We start from the raw sequence: 24,483 nt of genomic DNA, 5'->3' as shown, positions 1-24,483 counted from the left end.
AAATTGTGCGCTTATTTTATATTTACATTTTATTTATTTGTTTATTTGAAGGAGTCGGAACTAAATAATAATTATTACACGTATACTATTAAAGCACTAGCTACCGAGGCCTTTGACTTAAATCTAAATCAACGTATTTTTGCCCCTAACGTTTTTAGGCCTGCAAATAGAAGATTGCAGTAACTTTTTGTCTGGTCGAATAAATTACAATAGTTTTTCATTTGAATCCTAAAGCCACGTGATCATAGTCTTTAATTTTGATTTTTCATACGAGTTTTTTGGGATGATATCGCAAGAAGTTTGTTTAGTTATGTTTGCTTTTTAACATAGTGCGATTCTTGATAAAAAAAATGTTATTTTCCTATATGCAGTGAAGTCTCGATTCAAGGAGTTGAATTGCTCGTTAGACGTATCTATAGTTTCGTTATACAGTAAAACCTCGATCCAATGAAAAATTCAGAAAAAAGTTATTTTAATAATAGTTTCGTTTTTTTATATTCCCGCGTACCCAAAGATATTATAATTTTTGTTTGTTTTTGTATCCAGATTTGCCAATAAACGAGAGCATACACTGTTACGATTTTTTATTAATGAGCATTTTGTTAAAAGTTATCAATTGGTCCGAAAATCTTTCAGCGGACTCAGCAAACATGTTTTGATATTGAATTTGTTCGTTTTATCAAGGTGCGTTATATCGAGGTTTCACTTTACCGATAATACCAGGAAACCTAGTCGACATCATTATGACTACAAAGCATGCGTGGAATAAGATTTCGTCAGGAATCAGTGATGTACAATATGCATTAAAGCATAAAGCACGCAGTGGGGTGGTTTCCTTCGGAAATACAAAAACTGCAGGAAGGATAAAGTACATGCAACTTTTTGCATGCATGTGAAGAGTAACTGACATAGAGCCCAGTGCTTAAACCGCCTCACGACGATTTACTTAACGGTTGTATCGAAAGGGACTCGGTACTTTGACGATAGTAGGTTTAGTTCGGGTTAAAGTCCAATACTCTTCGTAAAAATAAAAAAACCAACATTTTTGAAGAATTTATTCTTAAATCTACCCTTAAGTTATACGCATTACATCAGCGAAAATGGGTCTAATGCGAGTCAATTTTCGGACATATGTAAGTAGTTTAAAGGGACAGATACCTGGAAACGGCCATATTTTCCCTGATTTTCATTAAAATTATTTAAAATGTAGAAGTCAATATATTTTTTTCAAAATTGACATACAGTTTATTTATACATTAAAATAATATAAAATTTCTTTTAATCATATCGGCGTCAGTGACCTGAATACAAAACACCAAACATTTTTTTGTTTATGAATGTCATAAATTCTATAGGAAGTAAACAAAAATGGAAAAAAAATTCTCGGAATAAAATGCTTAAAAAAGTGAATTTTAGGGCGAATTTTCCTACTATTGTTGCATCGAAAAAATTATTTTTTCGAAAAATTTTCGAAAACTTGTAAATTCACATAGAAAGTAATATCATAAAAAAGATGTGTGCAAAATTTCTGGGAGATCGGTCAATAACTTTTCGAGTCATCGTGTACGTCAATTCGAAAAATATAGTTTTGAGAAGAACGCGTCTAAAACGCCTCTCCCAGCGCTCCAACGCAAAGAATAGAGTCGTCACGGTTGACGATCTATAATATAAGAAATACTTAAATTTACGTTGTAAAATTTTTTTTGACATATTCTTAAAGGATTATATTAACATTTTATGAAAAAAATTTTTTTTCGAAATTTTACAAGTATATGTCCCCTTAAAGCATTTGCAATTTTCCTTTTAAGCTAAGTCATTGCTCGATATTTGTGGCATAGTTAGACAACGATGCATGTATTATCTGGTCTGCCGTATTCACTGAATCTCTCGAAACTCGCGTTTACATGTTTGAAGTGTTTGCTGTTATTTAATATATGAGCCGTTTTCTTTGAAAATAGTGTAAATCCACTTTCTTCAAAGACATACTACCATTTAAATCAAAATTATACCACATAAATTCGTTAGTGTGTGGCAACATTGTATATGACAAACATTTTTATAGTTTCCCGGAATTGCGGTGTCTCTCCGTTTGTTATAGAATTTAAAGTCATCCAGGGGTGCATAAGAAATTGCTTCTTGTTGCATGAAGCGTTTAGAAAATGTACATGTAATAGCCGTTTTGAAGTATTTAAAAAGTCATAAAAATATACATATTGGTTTGTTTCAATTGAGATCCCGTAGTTAATATTTTGTAAATGAAAGATTTTTACTTCAAGCTGGCTTTCAACTTCTGTATGTTCTTTTGAAGTCATAAAAAATGATTACATTCTAAATTTCATTTAATATACAGTTACACCACTTTCAAAGAAAACAGCTCTAATGTTGGAATGCGATTATTTTTCTCATCGCTAAAGTTTCACGCGTGCAGAAAATTTCTCAAGAATTATTTCTTGCTTAATTTGTGCTACCCGACTGCAATGTAAATAAGCAGGCTAGGTTTATTTTTTCACACAGTGATACAGGTTGCGCTTCACCATTTCCGGCGGCTACTTACCGGCCACTTCCTGCTAAATATACGTTTCACTCTCACTTATGCAGATCAATAATTTAGTAGGCACTTATTTTACATACTTCAATAAATAATTATGTATATATAATGACAATGAGAAACGAAGTACATCGTGGAAATACGCGATACATTTGCAATTATGCTAATATCCACAGCTAATAAGGCGCCTGTTTTACTCGCACCCCAAACAACTTCAATACAGAAACCATGCGCATACACACACATGCATAGCGACATTGCGCGTGAGTTTATATGGAAATGCAAAACACAATAGGGTCCATTTGTTTGCACATGCCGTAAGGAGCGCACAACAACAGCAACAGCAGCTGCCAAGGCTTTTTACTTATCGTTTTGTTGTGTCAGGAAATGGCCAACAATTACCGGCTGCTGACAGCAAAAAGCGAAATAATATTTGACCGTTTATCGCAAGGCGGCAGAGCAACAGGCTGCTAGTGGTTGGCCAACAGTAGCAGCCACACAATGGCTCAAAACTACGTGCCTACTTCTACGCACACACGCAAATACCTACACAAACATACACGCAAACAAACATTCAACCAAACTGCATGTAGATATTCTTCTTATATATCTGCAGTTGGCAAGTAAATTCAATTTTAATTAAATGCATTTTTAGTCTGTTTGTTGCATGCAAAGTGTAATTTAACGCAAATTGCCGCAACATTGTGCTGAGGATGAGCAAATTCATGGCAAACGGGCGAGTGGAAGTGGACTGCATTTTTCGTTGTTTGTCTTCACTTTCGTTGATAGCGTAAAAGTGATTGCTGGCAATCAAATGCCTTTTGATTGCATAATAAATGGTTCAATGGCATCTTTCCACTTTTTCCATCAACTCACCACTTTTTTGTTTTTTATGTAAGTGGTTTTTCGTTCTTGTGGCAACTGTAGCAATTCGTTAGTTGCTTGGCCTTACAAAGCACTTCTGCCTCTATCCGTACAAGTACAAAAGTGGTAAATGATTATATCGCTCGCATGGCTTACAACCAGCCAACTCGACCATTTTCCCTGTTCACTATGCGCCGGAACGTCTCTAACCAATAACTGAGTTGGCCAGCATTGTGCGGTAGTCCGGTAGCCGGTGCAACTGCCGTTGCTATTGTCGGTTGCAGTGCCACACATACACATGCATGTATATTCTCATATGCAGTGAAAAATAGCGTTACAATTGCCACATGTTGCTCTGCTGCCCTGTTGCCGCTACTGAGGAACCTGTCTGCGAAGTGAATATTCATGCAACGATTCAATAATGCCAAAATTGCGGTGCATGTAACGTGCCGCTTGACTTAATAACGTTTTGTTGGTTTTTGTCAAGGCGTATGTTATTTTTATTGATTTTTTATTGTAATTCTTGTTCACTAAGAAACTCTATTTACTAGTTAACTAATGTAATCCAGCTTTTGCTGTGATTTTGTGACCTTCAAAGTAGCTGTTGATAATTTCACATTCTTGCCGGACGCCGTGGCCGAAAGGGATGGTGCCTGACTGCCATTCAGAAGTGCGTAGGTTCGAATGGTTTTCTAATAGCGGTCGCCCCTCGGCAGTCAATGGCATAAAAAAACTGTTTGCCTTTCGGAGTCGACTTAAAACTGTAGGTCCCTCCGTTTATGGAACAACAGCAAGGCGCACACCACAAATGGGAGGAGAAGCTCCCTTATTTTACGTCTTCTCAACCAATTCTCCCTTTACATGTTCATATGCAATATGTCTAAAAGGCTAAAATATCCTCAGAATCATACATCGAATGAGTGATATAGCAGGTGTTCTGGACGACATTCCTAATGGTGAAGCGTGCCATTGCACATTTAGCCAAATTATCGATTTTTCTGTATAAAGTATTTCACGTCCTCACGATGACTCAGTTACGGTTGTGTTAAACGCTGCATGCTGATGAAGTTTATTATGTTCTTAATATCAAGACCTGCTTTATCAGCAGGCATAACAAAGAAATGAGCGCCAAGATACCTAAATCTAAGGATTTTGTTAGATTTTGTTACCCTCAAAAGATCCCTCGAAAACCTCCGTTTCATACGTGGCCAGAAAAACTTCGTGACCTTGCAAGTTTGTAAAGGGCCTTCCGAAAAGACAAAAAAGATGTCAGGAGCAAATAATTCCTGGATGGTAGCTTTTCATATGTCATCTTTGGCATTTGTCAAGTAGGCAGATATGAAATTTTATACGGTAGAACAAGGCGTAAGAGTTATTGAAACTTATGAGGAAAATGATCGATCTTTAAGAACAACATTTCGCAAAATTCGTATTTTTTTTTTGTGGTAATAAACGTCCGAATGAGTCGAAAATTCCAAGGTTGATGAAAAAATTTCAAAAAATTTGTTCTGTTGCGGATATACAAATGGTCCCGACCCGACTTGAGTTTTTGGAAAAGTAAAGTCTGTGTGAATGAGCCAACACTGCTGAAACTCAACATTCGAATTGGGTTCGCTGAACTCAATACGATAATGTGTGAGCGAGTGCTTGAGAATTTTAATTCTACTTCATTTAAATGAAGTAATTTTTCACACAAAATTTGTGGGCATTTAAATGATGTAATTTTTCATGAAATTGGTATGAGTCATATTTTGAATAAAAATAGTGGAACATGAAAGAATCTAAATTTGAAACTACATCTAAGTGCGTCTTTTGAAATTCCCTCGCTGAGCTGAGGCGAAGCGAGATAGTCAATGGGATCTCAACCCTCTCCTTTTGCGGAGAAACTACCTCGCAGGTCCCTTGTTTAGCTAAATCATCCATCTCACAGTTTCCTGCAATGTCGCTATGATTAGAGACCGAGATGAGCCTGATATCAAAGTTTTCGGATGCGATCGAAAGTGCAGTCAAGCGTTCTAAGCGTTTTTTGTGAAGAGCTTTTTCATGGCAGAAATATAGTACACTCGGAAATGCCATTCCTACCAAGGGCCAATCGCTATTAGAAAACACTTTTACTGTCATTTGGTATTTCATGCACGGAGATTCAAAGACAACAACCTATGCGGCAACGGGGCCGCTCGTTTAATAGCTCAATAAAATACCGAAAAATAAGTGTATGTTATTTTTTTTGAATTAAAAAAAGCACTGTACGGATCATTTGAAATATAATACAAATAAATAATTTTAATACTGAAAATTTCATTTTTTCAAATGACGATTTCTATTATTTCTTTGACTAGCTTCTATTTTCCATTCAACGATTACAAGGGTTGGGCATTATTATATTTGAGGCTTTTAATAAGTTTAAGATACCCACTTACGCAGAAAAAAATTACGATGCATGACTTATTCGACTAATGCCAGACATTTAATTACTTAACCACCACCGAATACTCCAAATTGTGACTCGAGTCACAGATTGGCATGAATATTAAGCGAAAACTCGCTATGCCGGCAAAAGGGGTACGGCATCACCAAGCCAGAATCAGAATTCCAGTATGCAAACAAAAGTCTACGCTAACATTTTATTGTCGATAACTGAACACAGGCATTGCGCATCGTTTATGGATTGAAGTCCGGTTTCTCCTTGCATATTCGCATATTTATATGTATTTTTAACGGTAGGCTTAGGTACAATAACTACTTTATAATCATTCTGACAATGCGAATTCTCTATAGCGGCTTTGTTGATTGTGTCGTCCGCAACGTGGCTCAACGCTAATGATAGGTTTACTGATTCTCTCTCTTGGCAGTTATAACATTTAATGGCTTGAGATCTGCTGACTTTGGTATGTCTGATTTTAAAATATTTGCATGCTTCAGTGCAGCTAAATAAATGAACTCAACGAGGCATATATAAATTTTTTATTCGTCATAGAGTGCTTGGTGTAAAGAGCTATAAAAGAGTAGTAAAATACAGCTGTAATTTTGAAGCACTCAACCTTTATTGGCAGAATTTAATGATATCAAATTGCATTTAATTTTTATAAAAAATACACTATGAGCGTCAAAAATGAGTCCACACATTTAAAGCTTTTACTTCTCATGAGATTATGGAAATTAAATAAAAGAAAAACATTTCCGGCTTGGAGGAAAAATTATCCAGTCACTAAATCACCTCTGTACCTCAACACCAGATTGCCCCGAAATCCCCAACTGATTATTTACATTTGCTAGACATGCAATAATCCACTGTCACGTCTGTCGGCTTCCGCTATTGCTTCCGGCTTATCGAAGATCAAGAATTCTTACCGAAAACCACACAAAGCCGCTATTACTAAGAAATAATATTCACCTGAAAAAGTAGCATGACAAAAAAAGTAGCATGACACACAAAATTCGCTAAAAAAACAAGTAAGGCATCAAATTTGCTTTCTTCGCTGTCGGCAATCAAGCAAATTGCCAACGTTGTTTTTCTTGCATTGGCACGCGTATTTGGAAAATTTACAAAAACACATATCAACGAAAGGCCAACAGCACCAGCAGCAGCCAGCCATATTTTACTCGCATTATAGATTTTTTAATTAAACAAAAAACCAAGCAAAGTACGCCACTGTCAAACATTCACTAAGTGAATTGGAAGTAAGTTGGAAGCTTGCAATAATGTCAGGCGGTTAATGGGTCAAGTGGTGCTCGGCGAAACCAGCCACAGCAAAATACATACAAATCATACACCTACACATACTCGTACACATACCATGTATAGACATTGCAGTGTATGAGCAATAAAGCATAGAGCAAATTTGCAACACCGATGATGAGCAACTAAGTGAAATGTAAAGGAATTATAGAATTTTAGCAAGAAAACAAAAAAGTAAATAATAAATAAATAAATTACTGCGCAAACACATCTTTCACTTCAGTGAACTCTACCCCATGAAATAATGAATAATATTTTTTAGCATACGGAAATAAAACTAAATCGTGGGAGCAGATTAACTCGTTTTTCGTTTAGTTTCAGGATTCGCTAATTAATTTTTAAACATCAGCAACAGTAAAAATGTCTTCTTCGCGTATCTCTGAACGCAATAGCTGTGTTGCATAAATAATTTCTGTTCGACAGCAATGGGATAACAAGCGGGTATATACTTAGAAGTACAAAAAAAATTCACTGATTTAGAACCTTAAGTGATGTTACAGCACAGTCATAACGCTAAACATAGGTATGCATGTATTGAACTTTGTTTTTTCGCCATAATCAGAAGCAGCTCTGAAATATTTGACGAAAGTAAATATTTCGATATTAGTAATAAAAAAAATCATGATTCAATTATACAAGGTTAAGTAAAGTTTGACAACTGATTTCGGATGCTACTTAATCCATTGATGCAATTTGGAAGCAAGGGAAAAAAGGGCATAAGTTTATCCCCTTTCTGAAAATGTAGTAAAAAATTGAAAAAGGTCGTTGTAAGCCATAGAATAATTTTATGTTATTTTATAAGTGGTACTTAATTATTTATATTTTTAACTTAACTATTCCCATGGATTTGTGTCATATATGTATGTATTTTGACCATGCATCGGATTGGAATCTATATGTGCCATTTGTAAACCTACACTGAAGTAAAAAATAAAACAACTTCAGAATAGTGGAAACTCTTAACAAGGAAAAACCACTTTTATTTCGTTACGTCCGCTAATCATACATTTGATTTTTTAACGAGATTACTCACATTCAAAGTCGGGCAGATGCATACGAAAACTTCTAGACATAATATCTATGTTTTGATGAAAGAAAACACGTTCTACCTTTTTCTGTTTTTTTCACAAAAATTGTTTTATTCAAAAACAACAAAAAAAATATATTCCAAGTTGCTTTATAAAATGTTAATGTATAAAAAACTGAAAAAGGCCACTTCTCTGTCTCACATTTAAAGTCGGGCAAACCATGTTTTGCAAATATGCATACCGTTATTTCTAAATTTTCTATACTTGTATTAAAAGTTATTGTTCATTGTTGCCTTGTCAATCATTGGGTGAGTTTATAAAAGTATTTTGCAAAATACCGCGTAATGGTAAACAGTCTACATTGGAGGAACGCAAAATAGTAATTCAACTGCACTTAGACGGAAAATCTGAGCGAGCAATATCGAAATTGATTAAAAAAAGCAAGTCAACAGTGCACGATATTATTGCTATATACAATGAAAATGGTTTCATTGCAAATAAGCATCGTAGAACCCGTCTAAAGAAGCTTTCCTCCAAAGATGAGAGCATGGTGCTAAGGGAAGTGAAGAAAAATCCATTCATTTCTGCTCCAAAATTAACTGCGATGGTTAAAGAAGCTTCTGGGGTGGAGGTAAATCCCGAAACAATAAGAAGACTTCTTCGAAACAAAATTTGAGCGTGAGAAAACTAGGCATCGAAAGTAGTTTTCAATTCTACCAGGACAACGATCCCAAACATTCCTCATATGACGTCAAGAGCTGGTTGTTATATAACTGTCCAAAGGTAATAAAAACCCCTGCACAAAGTCCCGACCTCAATGCCATTGAGCATTTGTGGGATGAATTAGGTCGCCGGATGCAGGAAAGGCAGTGTACATCAATTCAACTCTTGAAAATTGCTCTGCAGGAAGAATGGAATAAAATAAGCCCTGATGTTTGCAAAAAGTTAGTGGAATCGATGCCAAGCCGTTGAAAAGCAAAAAGATGGAGCAACGAAGTATTAATTTTGCGTTGTGTACAAATTTTTTCACACCTGTGTAAATAAATTTTAAGCAGTTATTAACAAAAAATCAGATTGATAATCTGCAACAAAAGACTTACCTAAATGTGGCTATGTAGCAGCTATTTATCAATGTAATTTTCACAGAACTTTCAATAGAATTGAAAGATGCGAAGGTCTAAGCAAAATAGAATAGGCAAAACAATACTGCCTGCTAACTTTTTCAGCAAAAATTTTAATTTCTACGCTTTTGAGTACTTTTTCTTTAGAATTTGCTCTGAAATAAAAAGTAGCTTTTCCAAGAGGACAACACGGATTTATTAAGTAGCTTCAAGATGGCTAACACAGGGTGAAATTGGGCTACTTACATCACCTTTAATTATTGCTTCATGAAAAAAAATGAGAATTAGAAATCAGTAAACGAAAATTTGTTTTTGGCTTAGTGGAAAACTATAAATTTTACTTTCATATTTTATTGTTGTTACTTCCACTTCAATATCCGTTGTTTACGGTATTATGTTTACGGACTAATCGAAATAATCGACAAACCCAGTATCCCTCGAAGAGGACTGACTACATCGTCCCGACGGTGACATTCAGCAGAAATTTTGTCAATCTGTTTCCATCTCGGAAAGAATGGAATAAGGGATTCTCACTAAACAAGTTCGACACTACAGTCTATACAGATGGCAGTAAAATGGATTGTGGTGTTGGAGCTGGTATATATTCTCATAGACTTAAAATTGAAAGATCTGTGCGTCTCCCTAATGCTTGCAGTGTCTTTCAGGCGGAAGTACTGGCAATTGGGGAAGCTTGTAGGCTACTAATCGCAGATCCCTCTTTTAAGGGCAGTATAGCTATTCTTTCGGATAGCCAAGCTGCAATCCAGTGGTGCAAAGTGGTAGAGTAAAGCAGGAATAGCCTTACCACCTTGAGCGAAAACCATAAAGTTACTTTAATCTGGGTCCCGGGACATCGGAGCATCGAATGTAATGAAAAAGCGGATGAACTGGCAAGAAGGGGATCTGCCATGAATAACGCTGTTGCAGAATCGGTATTCACACCACTATGTGCAGTCAAGAGTGCAATTTCCCTAAAATACCTTCGAATCGCAGATTTTAGATGGAGAGACCAGATAAATTGCAAAATTAGCAGAACGTTATGGCCCATCTACAACCTTAAGCAATCGTCAACATTGATCAACATGAAACGACAGGACGCCTGGAGACTAACGGCAATCATAACTGGCTTTTGGTCTGTGGGAGAACAAGCAGCCAAGCAGCAGGGCATCCCTCACAACACATACCGTCACAGTTGTAAACAACCGGAGAAAAAGGAAACAATCTTCCATTTCCTCTGCGAATGCCCTGCCCTATGGAAGGACAGAATGTTAACCCTGGGTATACCGTTGTTCGAGAGTCTGGAATAGCTGTCTGGCTTAGATGCCAACAACCTGATAAAGTTCCTGAACCGCACAGACTAGATATAGTCATGCTGTAAATAACTGGTAAACAAGTTGGTAACGAGGATGTGGCAACAAAATGGTGCGGAATGGAAGCGCTAGTTGGATTCTGAAAGAATCACCACTTAAACCAACCAACCAACCAATCGAAATAAGATTTAAGATTATGGCTAAGACACCTTAATTTCGGCCTTTAACAAAGAAAAAAACTTATAAATAACATTCTCGACGGCTGGCAGCAGCTGACCTAATATAAAAAACGCCCTCATTTGGTATTTTAATGCAACTAAGAATTCAGATAGGGTTATGTCTATAGTTGTACAAAAAAACGCAATTGCATGCTAGATAGTTGAGAAAGTATTGTAGATGTAGCGGTAAGTGGATGTTTCTTCAGGCCTAGTACCTTAATCAGCTTCAAGTTTAAACTTCTGTGAATGTGTAGGTAAGCCTTGGGGAAGTTGTGTCTGAAAACCCCGAAATATGTCTAATTGATGGCTACACATCTCATATTTTCCCATCCTTTCGATTAGGTTTACCTGCAGATGCATTTCTGTAAGGTGCCTGAGTTTCGAAACCTCTGCTGCCGTACTCGTGTATAATTGAAAGAACAAGAACCTATTAGAAGTAGATCACGAGAAATAGGCAATTCAATTCGGAGGAATTTGTAGTAAAACTTCCATGTGAACGAGAGCGAGTGACTCACAAAAGGCACGGGTCAGTTCTCCTAGAAAAATCATGTATAAGTATATCCAAGTTTCAAGGTCAATGTAAATTTAGACAAATATTCAAAAAAAAAAATTCATAAAAATTTCGCACTTTTTAAACAGAATTTTTAGAAAATATTCAAATAAGCAATTTTGTAACCTACAAAAATTTTAAAACAACGCTGGTTTTTTGTGGAAGAATGAACTATATTTTTATAAAAAATGAATAAAACTAAATAAGAAACAAATAAATAGTCCGAAGTGGTCAGTAAGTCACTGTGCTTTCGCTATTTAACGCACCTTACTTCCTTCGCAATGGTATTACAAAGGATGAGTTTGATTTTTTTTGTCCAAGTGTGCCCACTCCTTAGGCAACCATTTTAACCTAACCTAATCTAGTTGTTTAACGCAGTGATGGACCAAACATGACTCCATTCTGTCTCGTACCGTCTATCTTGAACCGAAAATTTTTCCATATTATGCATTTTGTTCTATTATGCGGAACTATTTGTGAAGTAACTATTTCACAATGTGACTCCTCTCTTCAATTTATTCACTTCTGAGAATACCAGAAATTATTGCATGTACTAATATTACTTAGTTGTAGTCTTGCCTATTAAATTCTATTTGTATTCAGTCGCCATACGGTAATTATACGAAACTTGTTCGCAGAAAAGTGGTCCTATAAAATTTCCATACCGATGAACTTCAACCCTGCAGGGAAATTCACCAGTACCGGTTTGATGAACTTCTTATGAATTTAGAATCATAACTGGTTCGAGTTCCTTCTCTTTTCATATAATGAGCACGGGAAATGGCCATCTCATCAACTCTCTTTTTTTCAAATCCGAAAAAAGTGCCTATGAGAAACTAAAGTGTAACTTAATTCACTTTAACGCCACTAGCGCAATATTCGAGAATATATAGAATCGATGAGGCGCAAAGGAAGTATAGGTTCCATCCCATAAATAGAAGAAATGTAAAATAAGGTTTTCGTTTTTTTTTTGGGGGGGTTTTGCCAGGCTCGCGCGATTATCGGGATGGCATCGGCATATGCGATGGTTAGCACTGAGCGGTTAAAGAGGTTGCGAGGTTTTAACTCGTCTGCATAATGCTGTGGCAATTTGAAAACGGTTGTAGAGAAACGGTTTGACTCCACGACCTGGCCGAAGCCACCTTGGTATTCTTGTTGTGATACTCTGAAACAAGATGACACCAATAGAGCTTTACATATGTGTGCAGGTGGGCGGCCATTGGAAAGACATACTTGTTATTTCCATACCAGAAATGTTCTTTACTAGTTCCAATTTTCCCTGCAGGGAGGCCCGAAAAGCTTGGTTCATATATATTTATTTAATTATATTTTAAGTTCCTTTATTTATGTGCGCATTTAGTGCTAAATAGGTATATAAAATATCATTAAGTACCGAAAGCAACAATAACACACACATGTTTACTGACAGCACAGCAGACAAGGCGGTCAACGACAGTTCGACTACTATGTCTCTGTATGTGTGTGTGTGGTTGTTTATATGCAGACAAGTACTTGACAGCCACACTTGCAACTCGAGATTCGGTATGAAGTTGTCCGCGACGGCTTTTGGCTTTTGATTTTTTCTTGCGTTTCTGCATCGTCAACAGACGAGTGAGAAATCAGGCGTTGAACCGTATACAGTAAAGTTGACAATTTATGTGGCAATCGGCATTTGTAAAACGCAAAATATGCTTTTTAGTTGTTGCTTTTGCTTGTTTTTGGCTATAAAGGTGCGACACTTGCATATGGCGCATAGCAACAAATACAAAAAGAAGAAAAATCCCCCTCATAAAAACGCAGCACCACCAACACTAGCAATGGCAAAAGCAAAAACAAAAATTACGGTAGATAAAAAGAAAGTCACTACCAAGTCGCCGCTTATAAAAACGTGACTAGAATATCTATGAGCTGTGGTTGTGGTGCCGCCGAGTCAGAACAAGTTGCGTTCTAGTGGAATCTCATTAGAGGCGCAGTTTACTGCGCTTGGCGTGGCGAAAGCAATGCACACGCACACGCACACACACAAACACATATACAGACGCACATTTCAAGTGTTATTTTCTGCGCAGAACTCAAAACAGGCAGTTAAGTTGAACATTTTAGTGCAAAATAAATATTTGCACTTTCTGCGTCAGCATTTTGCAAAAGGCCAAGCAGATAGTAAAACTACTTCACCGCTCGCTTGAATGTAATGGCACTCGGTGTGTACTTTATTGTTGTTTCAACCGCAAATGCGTGCACACAAAGTCGAGCGCAACCGCTTGAAAACACTCATCAACGCCAATTTAATGCAGCGCTTCATTGAATTTTATAGACTTTCATTCTTAGCGGTGACCACTGCCGCCCGCTGCGCCACCATCAATCCCGCCATCAGCATTGACATAAAAGACTGAAGCAGCGAACAGTAAATACCGCCGACCATCTATTATTGTGCGGCGCATCTTGCGGTTTTGAGTTTATTATTTTTGATGTTTTGTTAAATTCTTTGCCCTATTTTCACTTTCAGCCACATGCAGCTAACACTCGAAACTCTTTCACAAGGCTTTTCACAAAAAAATTCAGCGTAAGATCGTAAGTGTACGAACATAATTTATTATCTGCTTATTCAAAGTACCTAATCTCGTTATGCCGCTCCAAACTGAAAGACGCCCCTGCCAATCAGTGCGTTGCACACTAAGCACCACAAATATTTATTGAAGCAAACTTTCACTTTTTCATGCTACACGGCAATTTAATTAATATGAAAAGCATCTAATTTTAACACTTAACCGACCATCAGAAAACAAAAATTAAAAAAAAAGATGAACAAAAAATACAAATAGTAACACAATCATGTAAAGAGCGCGGTTAGGTGTTACACAATCAACTTAACTTGTTTCATTTGTATTTTCTTTACAATATTTCCACATTGTCCAACGCTTAGCTGCTTATGCTCGTACATACAGCGATGGCCAGAGAAATAATGCACCTTTAGTCTCCTCTATGCGAATTGGTATTTCTTAGAAGATTAACTGATATTCGTACACATTTGTATGCCAATGTTATGCTGTGATTCAGTACTCTCTAAAATCGGACAATAAGTTCCGTTAACTTTTTAATGCTTCTTTTTAAATGCCTTTTGAAACGCATATTTTTGCGTTCTACAACGCAGTTCTCTTTCAATCATTAGTGGAGATGTTTAAAGCTACTTTTTTCGCTAACTTCTTGTTTTTTATAATTGCAAATATAATTAAAATTATTTAAAATCGCTATTGGGCACTCACTGACTACTGAAAAGGAAAAAAATTTCGAAAAAAGTACAAAACAAACAAAAAGTGGAGAAATAATTATTTGTTCACGCAAAATGGTATTCAAATCATCATCTACATTCAAATCATGGGCATCAAATGTGTTACTACAGACAAAAATATGCTTAAAAGAAGAAAGTTCAAAAGACGCCTGCGCGTAAGACTACAATTCAGCGGGACAAAGCTATCGTTAAGAAGAGTACGCGTGCCACTTTTGAATCCTCTCCAGGGAGAACGCTAGAAATAAGTGAGGAATATAGCCTGAATATATCAAGCAGACTTGTGCGAAAACCCCTTAACCAAAATATATTTTATGGGCGAGTCAATGGAAAAAACCGCTACTGACGAAAAGTTTTTTAAAGCACATTTGCCTTTCGCAAATGCCGATAGAGGCAAAGGCGTAAAATTCTGGAAAAAATACTTTTTGCGGGCGAAACTAAAATTAATATGTTTGGTCCTGGAGAGCCGACTTTTGTTCACCGTGAAAAAACCAAGAATTTAATCCCTGGCGCACAACAAAGACCGTAAAGCAAGGTGAGGTAACTTGAATGTTTGGGTATCATTTTCTTAAGGTGCTGGCCCAATGCAGACGGGCTTTGCTCGCTGTACTTGTTTTGCTTGGTATTGGATACTTGTATGGGGAAATGGGCGCTTTGAACGCTGTCATAACAAGGATATGATTCACAAAAAATTAGCAATATTCAGTAATACATAATAACTTCTTGAATCATCTTATTAACTAGAAGCTGTGAAGAAATATTGCCAATTTTTCTTTTAATGTAGGAAAACTGTACAAGATAAAACATGAAAGAGCAGGCAGACAACAGAAATCTAAATTTTTACTGTTATGGTTGCGCTCGTCGATAATACAGTGGTTTTGATCCTTTTTCCATTTTTATCTATTTGGGGTAGGTAACAGCTGCTCACAGCTTAATTATCTCACCAAGCATTTTCATTAGGATTTTCCAGTATCGCTAGCTTGTATTGTCTCGCATTGCCACTCGCCTACTTGCTAAAGTTCGTACACATGAATATCGCAAAAAGCGCTGCGGCCGATTCCAAGTTCTTCACTATTACTCCAACTACAGAGGGCACTTAACCTTTTTTTTTTGTGACTACTGCTATGAGAGGGTAGCACTAACGAAATATCTGTATCTTCATCTTCGACTTCGCCTACGCTTCCACTCTTTCTGCAGCATAAAATTCACGAATGAAGCTAAACCAAATCAAATTAAATGATAGACAGGGATGTTAAATTCCTAATGTCAAAACCGCTGCAAATAGAACATTGAGCTATTTGAAATTTCGTTGTACTTCAAGCGCTTGAAGTAAAGCTGCCATTTGGTCTCATTTCATATATTTCAGTATTGTTTTATTTATTTTTTCCAGTTATCTAAGTCAAGCAAGCCTGTATTGGGCCTCCGCCTTTAGAATAGAGTTGGCCCAATAGTGAGCATAAATGTCAATATGGATATGGTTGCATATCTTGATATTCTCAAAAATACTATGAAGTCATATTCTTTTGAGTCCTTGCCATTAAACTGGTTATTCATGCATAAAAAATACCACAAGCATGCAGCAAAAGTGATGAAAAATTGGCTTTAGAAAGGAAAAAATTTACTACTGAATTAGTCAGCACAAAACCACGAACTTAAGCTCAAGGAAAATCTGTAGAGCGATACTAAAGTTAGAGATGCGCTAAAAATTAAAAAATCCCAATGAACTATGGCAAAGAAGAACAAGAAGTTTGGGGAAATGCCAAAAGTTAATAGAAATTTTACCTCAAAGGTGATAAGCAATTTTAGAAAATATTGGATACTCAACAAAGTACTAATAGTACAAATAAAGTAAGAAATAAATATATAAATGTAACCAAGTTGAAAAAACTAATTTCTGTTTTTCTTGCAGGTCGGTAAAAGTGCGCTATTTTAATGTCCAGTTTAAAATATGATAAATTAAGATTTTTCGACTTCTTTATAATGGCAATTCTTATTTATTTTTCGTTTTTTGATAATTCTGAAATAAAGGGAAATACTTGTGGAAAAATAACTGTTTTACTAGGTCATCTAGTAAAAATAATCATTATAATTAGTTATTTGAGGGAAGTGCACTATTTCTCTGTCCATAGCTTTCTCTATGAAGATACGTACCTCGCGTGAATTCACTTGGCGCTCATGCACCATTTTCCACTCGGCGCAGCAAAAATGCACTTTTGATTTCTCATTTGCTTTTGATTATTGTAATTTTATTTATTTTTATTTTATTTATTAAAATAGTTGTTGAAACACTTGCACTTACGATATTTGCTAACGTAATTTCATAGTAGTTTTGTGTGCATTTCCATACATGGCATGCCATATGATACGCCATTGTTTAGCGTCAATGTATACTTTTCGTAATTTTTTCATTAGGTTTTAAATCCATTTTTGAATTGTGGTTAGAAAGCTGACCGCTGCTTATGCCAAAAGATTATTTAAATTTTGTGCAGTGCTTTTTTTCTATTTTCTAAATATTTTCTATTTTGTTATTTGTTTTTTTTTTTTTTTGCTTTGGCTTTTGAATATCTAAAAGGTCTGCACGCAGTGTAGGTTGTGATAAATGAGTTGCCATTCTCTCAGCGCTAGTATCGGATTCTCCCTTCCCTCATTTACATGCCAATGTATGTAAGTACACAAGGCTTAGTACCAGTAGCAGATTATTCGTAGGGCGATCGTTAAATTGAAGTGAAAATTCAGCTGCCTATAAGACGAAATGGTGTGAAGAAAGTGTGTTAGGAAATTCCTAATTGCTGCAGTACGAAAAAACGGCTAACAAAAAATACTATTGTATATCATATTTTTGTTATACAACTACCCATACATGCATGCATTCACACATATATGCAGACATCAACTTTTCAGAAAGACAAATGTTTATGGCTTCTTTGTTAAATTTATACGAAATGATGTATTCTATTTGTTTTGCTTTTTCTTTTTTAGTATTTTTTTTTCTATTTTTTTTTCTTTTTATTTCTTCACAAGAGTTATAATGCCAACATCCATCTACATCCATATATTCCAATACAACTGACCCTACAATGGCGTGTACTTTAAAAATTTTATTTTCAGAAAAAATATTGTGAATAGTGTAATGAACATCCATCTACATCCATATATTGCAATACAACTGACCCTACAATTGCGTGTACTTTAAAAATTTTATTTTCCGAAAAAATATTGTGAATAGTGTAGGGAGTGCTGGGGGTGGGGTTATAACTTCTAATTTGATAATTCCTGGTTGGTTATGCGGAAGCATTTTCCTTAACATGCAAATAAAGCCACTCTTACGCAACCGCTAACCTCGCCTTCGCGTGGTGCCTACTGTATACGCTAAAAAGGCTCTGATTGAAGACCGAGAAAGAGCGGTGTGACTCCATCATCGGCTTTGAAGAAATGCTAGCCATGAGGATGATGATGATGGTATGTGGAGTGCAGCAAAATACAGGTCTTTTAAAAGTGAAAATTGGTTATTGAACTTGATGTTGGTTTTTCACGCAAAATCTTCTTTAGTGATGAAGTTCATTTCCCACTGGATGGATTTGTCAACAAACTAAATTGCCACATCTGGGAGAAGAAAGCCCTTGAGTAATTTCAGAAAAATCATTACATCCTCTAAAATGTACTGTTTGGTGTGTTGGATTGGTGGAATAATTGACCCGAAGATTTTCTTCGAATATGGAAGTTAAAAATCAGTTACTGTCAATGGACATCACTTTAGACAAGGCTTTTGACGTAGACGATCTTTAATTTCAAAATGATAGGGTCAGAAGCCACTCAGCATGGGTGCGATCTAAGTTTCCCGGTCGATTAATTGCCGCAGAACTTAAACGCTCAGGCACAATTTTCTATAAAAACGTGCAATTGCTGGCGTATGCCAATGATATTGACATTATCGGCCATAACAACCGCGCTATTAGTTCTGCAGCTTCCAAACTGGGTAAAGAAGCAAAGCGAAGGGGTCTGGTGGTGAACGAAGACAAAACGAAGTACCTCCTGTCATCAAACAAACAGTCGGCGCACTCGGGTATCGGCACCCACGTCACCGCTGACAGTTATGACTTCGAGGTTGTAAGAGACTTCGTTTATCTAGGAACCAGCATTAACACCGACATTTCTTGCCAATAAGTGCTACTTTGGCCTAAGTAGTCAATAGGGTAATAAACTTCTCTCTCGACGAACAAAACTAACACTCTACAAGGCTCCCATCATACTCTTCCTGTTGAGTGGCGCAGAAGCGTGGGCGATAACAAAATCCGATGAGGCGTCCTTGGACTGTTTGAGAAGAAGATTCTGCGCAAGACTTTTAGAACTTTACAAGTTGGCGACGGCGAGTATCGAAGGAAGCAAACAAAACAAAACTGGTGCACTTTGAGGTACAGCCCAAGTATTTATTTTCGCGAGCAGATGAATTGAATTTTGATAAGTTGCACTATTCAGAACCCTGTACCCCAACATTAACTGCAGTAACTTCAACACCAAGCCCAAACAATGCAAATATCAAAATATTATTAATATATCTTCTGTCAGCCATACCCTTAAAATCATTATTTCTGTCCTATGTGAAATATGTGGCCTGTACTCGCTTTCGAATAGCCAATTTGCATGGCATGAAAAGTGTGACTGCTTGCATTTAATTACCGTGCGTTCGCCCCCTTTGTTTGCAGTGTTGTTTGTGCCTGCTGATTCCGTTTTCCGTGTTTGCATTTGTTTTATATTAAAATGGACTCATTAGATGCATTTACACCTCATTTCACCATCATTCAGTTCGTCCAACTGCGACAGCAACAAAGCTCAGCCAGGTCGCTTAATAGTAGGACAAAGCAAACAAAGGTGAGCAAAAGCGAAAAAGGTAAAACGGATACAACAACAAAATATATGCAATTGACTCAGCTGCTTCTAAATATCTTCATCCGGCGGATAATTTGGCCACAGTCCGAGTAACAGGGCAAAGTTCGGCTGTTTGCGCCGTTTTTGGTTTGAGGTGTATAGTTGGCCGCGTTTGTCTTATGTTTGGTTTTGTATTTTGTTTTTTTTTTTGTTTGGTGTTTTGCAAAGTTAATTTCTTGCTTTTTGATTTGTGTTCAGCTACATAAATATTAGTGTTTCCGTTGAAAGTTAAAAGTTGAAAGTCGATGTTGGAGGTATCTGCGCTGCTTCACCGCATTTGTTACCATTGTTTAGAGTTTTGTTTCTGTTTTGCTTTTAATGATGGGATTTAAAAGCAAGCGTACGTTTACCGCAACACCAGCGCTACACATTTTTTACATTTTTCTTTGTTGCGCTGAATTTATTTGCCATTTTTTCCGAAGCACAACAGACAAATTGCTAATCGTGATGAAGGTTCGCTGCTTAAGTCTTTGGCTTCAAGTTTCTAAATCGAAGCTTGAGCTGCGCTGCAAAAACAAAGCCAAAACCAATACAGCTTTCCTTCACAATATGTCATTGTTTACGGAAAAGAAAACTCTGGTGGTTTTTACGTAAATGTTTTTGCTTGCCTGTTTGCCTGTTTTTTGTATTTTGTATTTTTCTTTTTGTGTTTTGTTTTGTTGCTTAAGTTTTTGAGTTTGCCTAATTAGTGTTTGAATAAAAATAATGCTAATGAGTGGTAATCAGCATTTGGTAATTTTTTAATATAAGCGCTCGTTTTTTCGTATGTTGGGCAACAACTCTCACGCTGCTCAATGGGAAACCACCATGCACAGGTGAGTTCAAAAGGTTATCCGCGGCTAGCAAAAGCTGGAGAGAACCTCTAAGAAAAATATTTTTAAGCGAATTCTATACGAAAAGTGCTTCTGAGTGTTTTATTCGGTAAGTAGAAGTTTTTTCTTAGAGCTACCTAATGCCTATGTATATTTGTAGATGTGTATGTATGTGTAGATATTTTTCCAATTGATTTATGTTACCGTGGATTGGTGGAGTGCTTGTACCTAACTTGCGAATTTTTGCGCTATGCAACGAAATTGTTTCTTTTTAAGGAAATGTGCCAGAATTGAAAAAAGAATGCCCTGGTAATTTTTTGAAAAGTACCAAAATTTGTGAAAAGTAATTTTTTTAGTATTCTTACTTTACTAAATTATTTGGTAACATTATATCAAGTGTTTTTTTTTCAGGGCTGGAGAAATTAAAAAGGTAATACAAAGTAGAAATATTATTAGGTTAGGTTAAATCGGTTGTTTACTGTGTAATACACCAGCTTCATAGCCATTGTGATGCCGCCTGAAATATTGTTGAAATTATTTTTTTTTTTCATTATAATCTGGTAGATAATTTTACGCCGAAAAAAAATTCACCGTATGTTTGCAAGGTGATTTCGCAGTTTTTTATTTTTGAAGTGAAAACTTCTTTAGAATCGTTGGGAGTGATTTGAGAAAAAGTGAAACGGAAATAGCGACCCTCTTGGCTACGAAGCGTTATATTATATGTTGATATAAACGTAGCGACGAACTAAATAACTTTTATTTTTTCTTGTGATTCGAACCAAGGATTTTGGATCGGAAGCTCACATTGCTAGCCGCTCGGCTACCGCGCCATGCTGTCGGCGCTGGCCTAAAAGTTATTTAGCTACGAAACGTTATATTATATGTTGATATAAACGTAGCGACGAACTAAATAACTTTTATTTTTTCTTGTGATTCGAACCAAGGATTTTGGATCGGAAGCTCACATTGCTAGCCGCTCGGCTACCGCGCCATGCTGTCGGCGCTGGCCTAAAAGTTATTTAGCTACGAAACGTTATATTATATGTTGATATAAACGTAGCGACGAACTAAATAACTTTTAGGCCAGCGCCGACAGCATGGCGCGGTAGCCGAGCGACTAGCAATGTGAGCTTCCGATCCAAAATCCTTGGTTCGAATCACAAGAAAAAAAATTTTTTTATACAGTTATTTTTTTTTTTATGATATGTTTATGAGGAGCTTTTTTTCATGGCAGAAATACACTCGGTGTTTTGCCATTGCCTGCTGAGGGGTGAGCGCTATTAGAAAAATGTTTTTCTTAATTTTGGTGTTTTCACCGAGATTCGAACTGACGTTCTCTCTGTGAATTCTGAATAGTAGTCACGCACCAACCCATTCGGCTACGGCGTTTGTTTAATTTTACTGATGCAAAAATGAGGGAAAATATTTGAATAAAGTTTGCTTACTGTTTACACATTTTCCAAAGGTGACGGAGAACCAAAATCAATAAATAGTATCACGGAATTCATTCACGAAAATTTAATAAAGTATACACCAGAAGTATCGCGGATACGATAAAGTTCCAATGATTTTAAGAGGTGATTTCAACGTAAATTTTGCATTGGACACAGCGGTTCCTTCAATTGACTTTCTCAATACAACATTCAATTTAAAAATGTGTAACAATCGCACTGAATCGACAACACGATCAAAAACAACAATTGACGCGGTATTTCAAAGATATGTTGACAACATCGAAACCAAAGCATTTGTATCATATTTTAGCTATCATAAGCCACTCGTATCATTTGTTGAAATTGAAAACATTGAGGATGAATAATAATAAAATGAAGAAAATAAAATATGAACTTTATATCAATATTATAATGAACCTATAATTATCCCGCCCCTAATGCTGTTTTCGTCTCATTCTCTCTCAGTTTGTTTTACGGAAGGTTTCACTTCTATCGCGTCTAACCGTTAGACTGGTATTTTTTTTTTTTTTGCCAAATTTATGGATCGCCTTTTTACATTTAAATCACATTTCACCATGTCTTCAGCATTTACAGTGGTATCTTAATGTATGACCTCAAGTACCCCATTCTAGTGTTTACTCGCCAGATCTCAGTTCCTGCACCCCTAACGCTCTACCCTAACGTCAATAAATTTATGCTCGCCAAAAATCATTAAAATTTTGTTGAGAAAGTACTTCGATTCGACTCGAGACAATTGAGAATTGTTTTGTGCCTTTTTACATTTTTCATCATATCTTTGGCACTTACAGTGGGATCTTAACGTGTGATGTGTCGATGTTTTTTGTTCCTGAACTTGACTATAATAAAAATGCAAGCATTGCTTTCCGTTGTGCATTGCAGTGTCACAAAAAGGCTGTGAAGGGTGCATTTGTGCTTAAGTATAAAATGTGTATGCCCCTACTGAAAGTCCTTTTATTATATGAAAATTAATTTCGAGAAGCCACATATTATAACCATATTTATTTAACAACGGAAAACCTTCTATTCAGTACAGAAATTTGCTAAGAAACTTCTCATCTCAGCTTTTGGTTGCATAACTCACCGTATTTCCCAGTTAACTGATTGCTGCTGTCCGTAACGCCACCATATCTGCTCTGCTCGCCTCGCGCCCTCGTCCCAGGCGCTGTGCTGTTATTCTTGCTATTGGCGTTGGAATCACTTGCACCGAATCCCTCCGGCACTGCTTGCAGACCATGAACGCGGGCTATTTTCGCTGCCCGCATGCGCGGTAATCCTTTCGTTCCACCTCTACCAGCTGTTACGCCATCGGCCGCTGCTGCCACTACTAAGGCCTGCAACAACAACGCAGCAAATAGAATGCACTTGGCTATGCTGCTGGTGCTTAGCAGTCTGCAACAGCTGTGCCGGAATAACCTAACTGTGGAACCAAAGCGCATCTTCGCTCTTTGATTGCGCAGAAATTTTCAATGAAATGCTTTCGCAAAGAGTTTTTATTTTCTATTTTATTTATATATTTTTTGTTTTTTTTTTTGGTTGCAAAAGAAGATTTAATTAAAAATCTCTCTTCGCGTATTGGAAAGAATTTCTTTGTTGATTTTACAAATTGCTCGCTTCACAAAGAAGCGTATAATGAGCGCGACACTTTCTACGCTCGCAGGTGGATGCATACACAACGCAGAAGTGGGTGCGCATACAGACGCGCACGCGGAGTGGCAAACGCGACGACACAAAGAACGCGCTGCGGTCAGGTTACAACAGCAAGCACAGATATTCTGGCTGGTAAGTGACACAAATATAGTTGTTGTCGAAGATGTTGACAATTTTTTTGTCTGAATCCAAATACACTTCTACAGCTTCATACATACATTAGTTTGTGTGTGTATGTGTGTAACAAAAGATCTAAACGACAAACGCGCTATTTGCCACACTTTACGACACACGACACACGGCACACGACGCCAAATCGAAAAATCGCAATTTCGATTCTACTATTTTCTTTTTGCGTTCTTTTGATGATTTGTCTCGTTCACTATTCGCCACCTTCTGTGCAACCGAAAACGCAACCGTCCTCCTACCAGTGTAGTAAACAACTGATTCGGGCTGGTTGCGGCAACTGCATGTACAACCCGTCAACGAAGCGCCCAACCAACTTGCCAGCCAGCCAGCCAAAGTTATTGCGGCTAACGCTTCTACTCATGTTTTGTTTGTTATGATTGTTGTTGTTGTGGAGCAACAGTTGCCGGCTTTGGCCTTCTGCCAATGCCAAGGCTGAACGCTAGTTGGCGTCCAATTGAGCTGAGTGCTTTTCGCCATAAACAGAGCGACGCCGACACCAAGTTGAACAAAGCAGAGCTTTCACTCGAAGGCGCATGACGGAATGGGAGAGTTGATGGTGAGTGCAACTTGAATAATTTAGTATTATTTTATGTATGTATTTTTTATATTTTATGTATTTACCTACGCAGTTTAAATACTTTCATAATGTTTGTCATAATAATTAGTATTTTACATTTTTTGCGCACTTAAGTGGTTTCCGTTCCCACTTAGACCAGTTGAACAAGAAAATTTTTACGAACTGATAATAAAATTTAGTATTATAGTTAGTA

General features: G+C 36.8%; 1 protein-coding gene across 1 annotated transcript in view; it reads right to left on the bottom strand.

Moving 5' to 3' along the window:
* The window catches only part of LOC129248607 (uncharacterized), a 39,865-nt gene extending 15,899 nt beyond the window's left edge, over window positions 1–23,966 (bottom strand). The window contains exon 1 of the mRNA XM_054888228.1: window positions 22,959–23,966. Within this exon, the coding sequence (XP_054744203.1) occupies window positions 22,959–23,313 (355 nt within the window). The 5' untranslated portion in view covers window positions 23,314–23,966. The remainder of the gene's footprint in view (window positions 1–22,958) is intronic.
* Between the last annotated feature and the right edge of the window lie 517 nt (window positions 23,967–24,483).

The sequence above is a fragment of the Anastrepha obliqua genome, chromosome 5 (genome assembly GCF_027943255.1).
Source record: "Anastrepha obliqua isolate idAnaObli1 chromosome 5, idAnaObli1_1.0, whole genome shotgun sequence".
Lineage (NCBI taxonomy): Eukaryota > Metazoa > Arthropoda > Insecta > Diptera > Tephritidae > Anastrepha > Anastrepha obliqua.
This window is presented reverse-complemented; position numbering and strand designations above follow the sequence as displayed.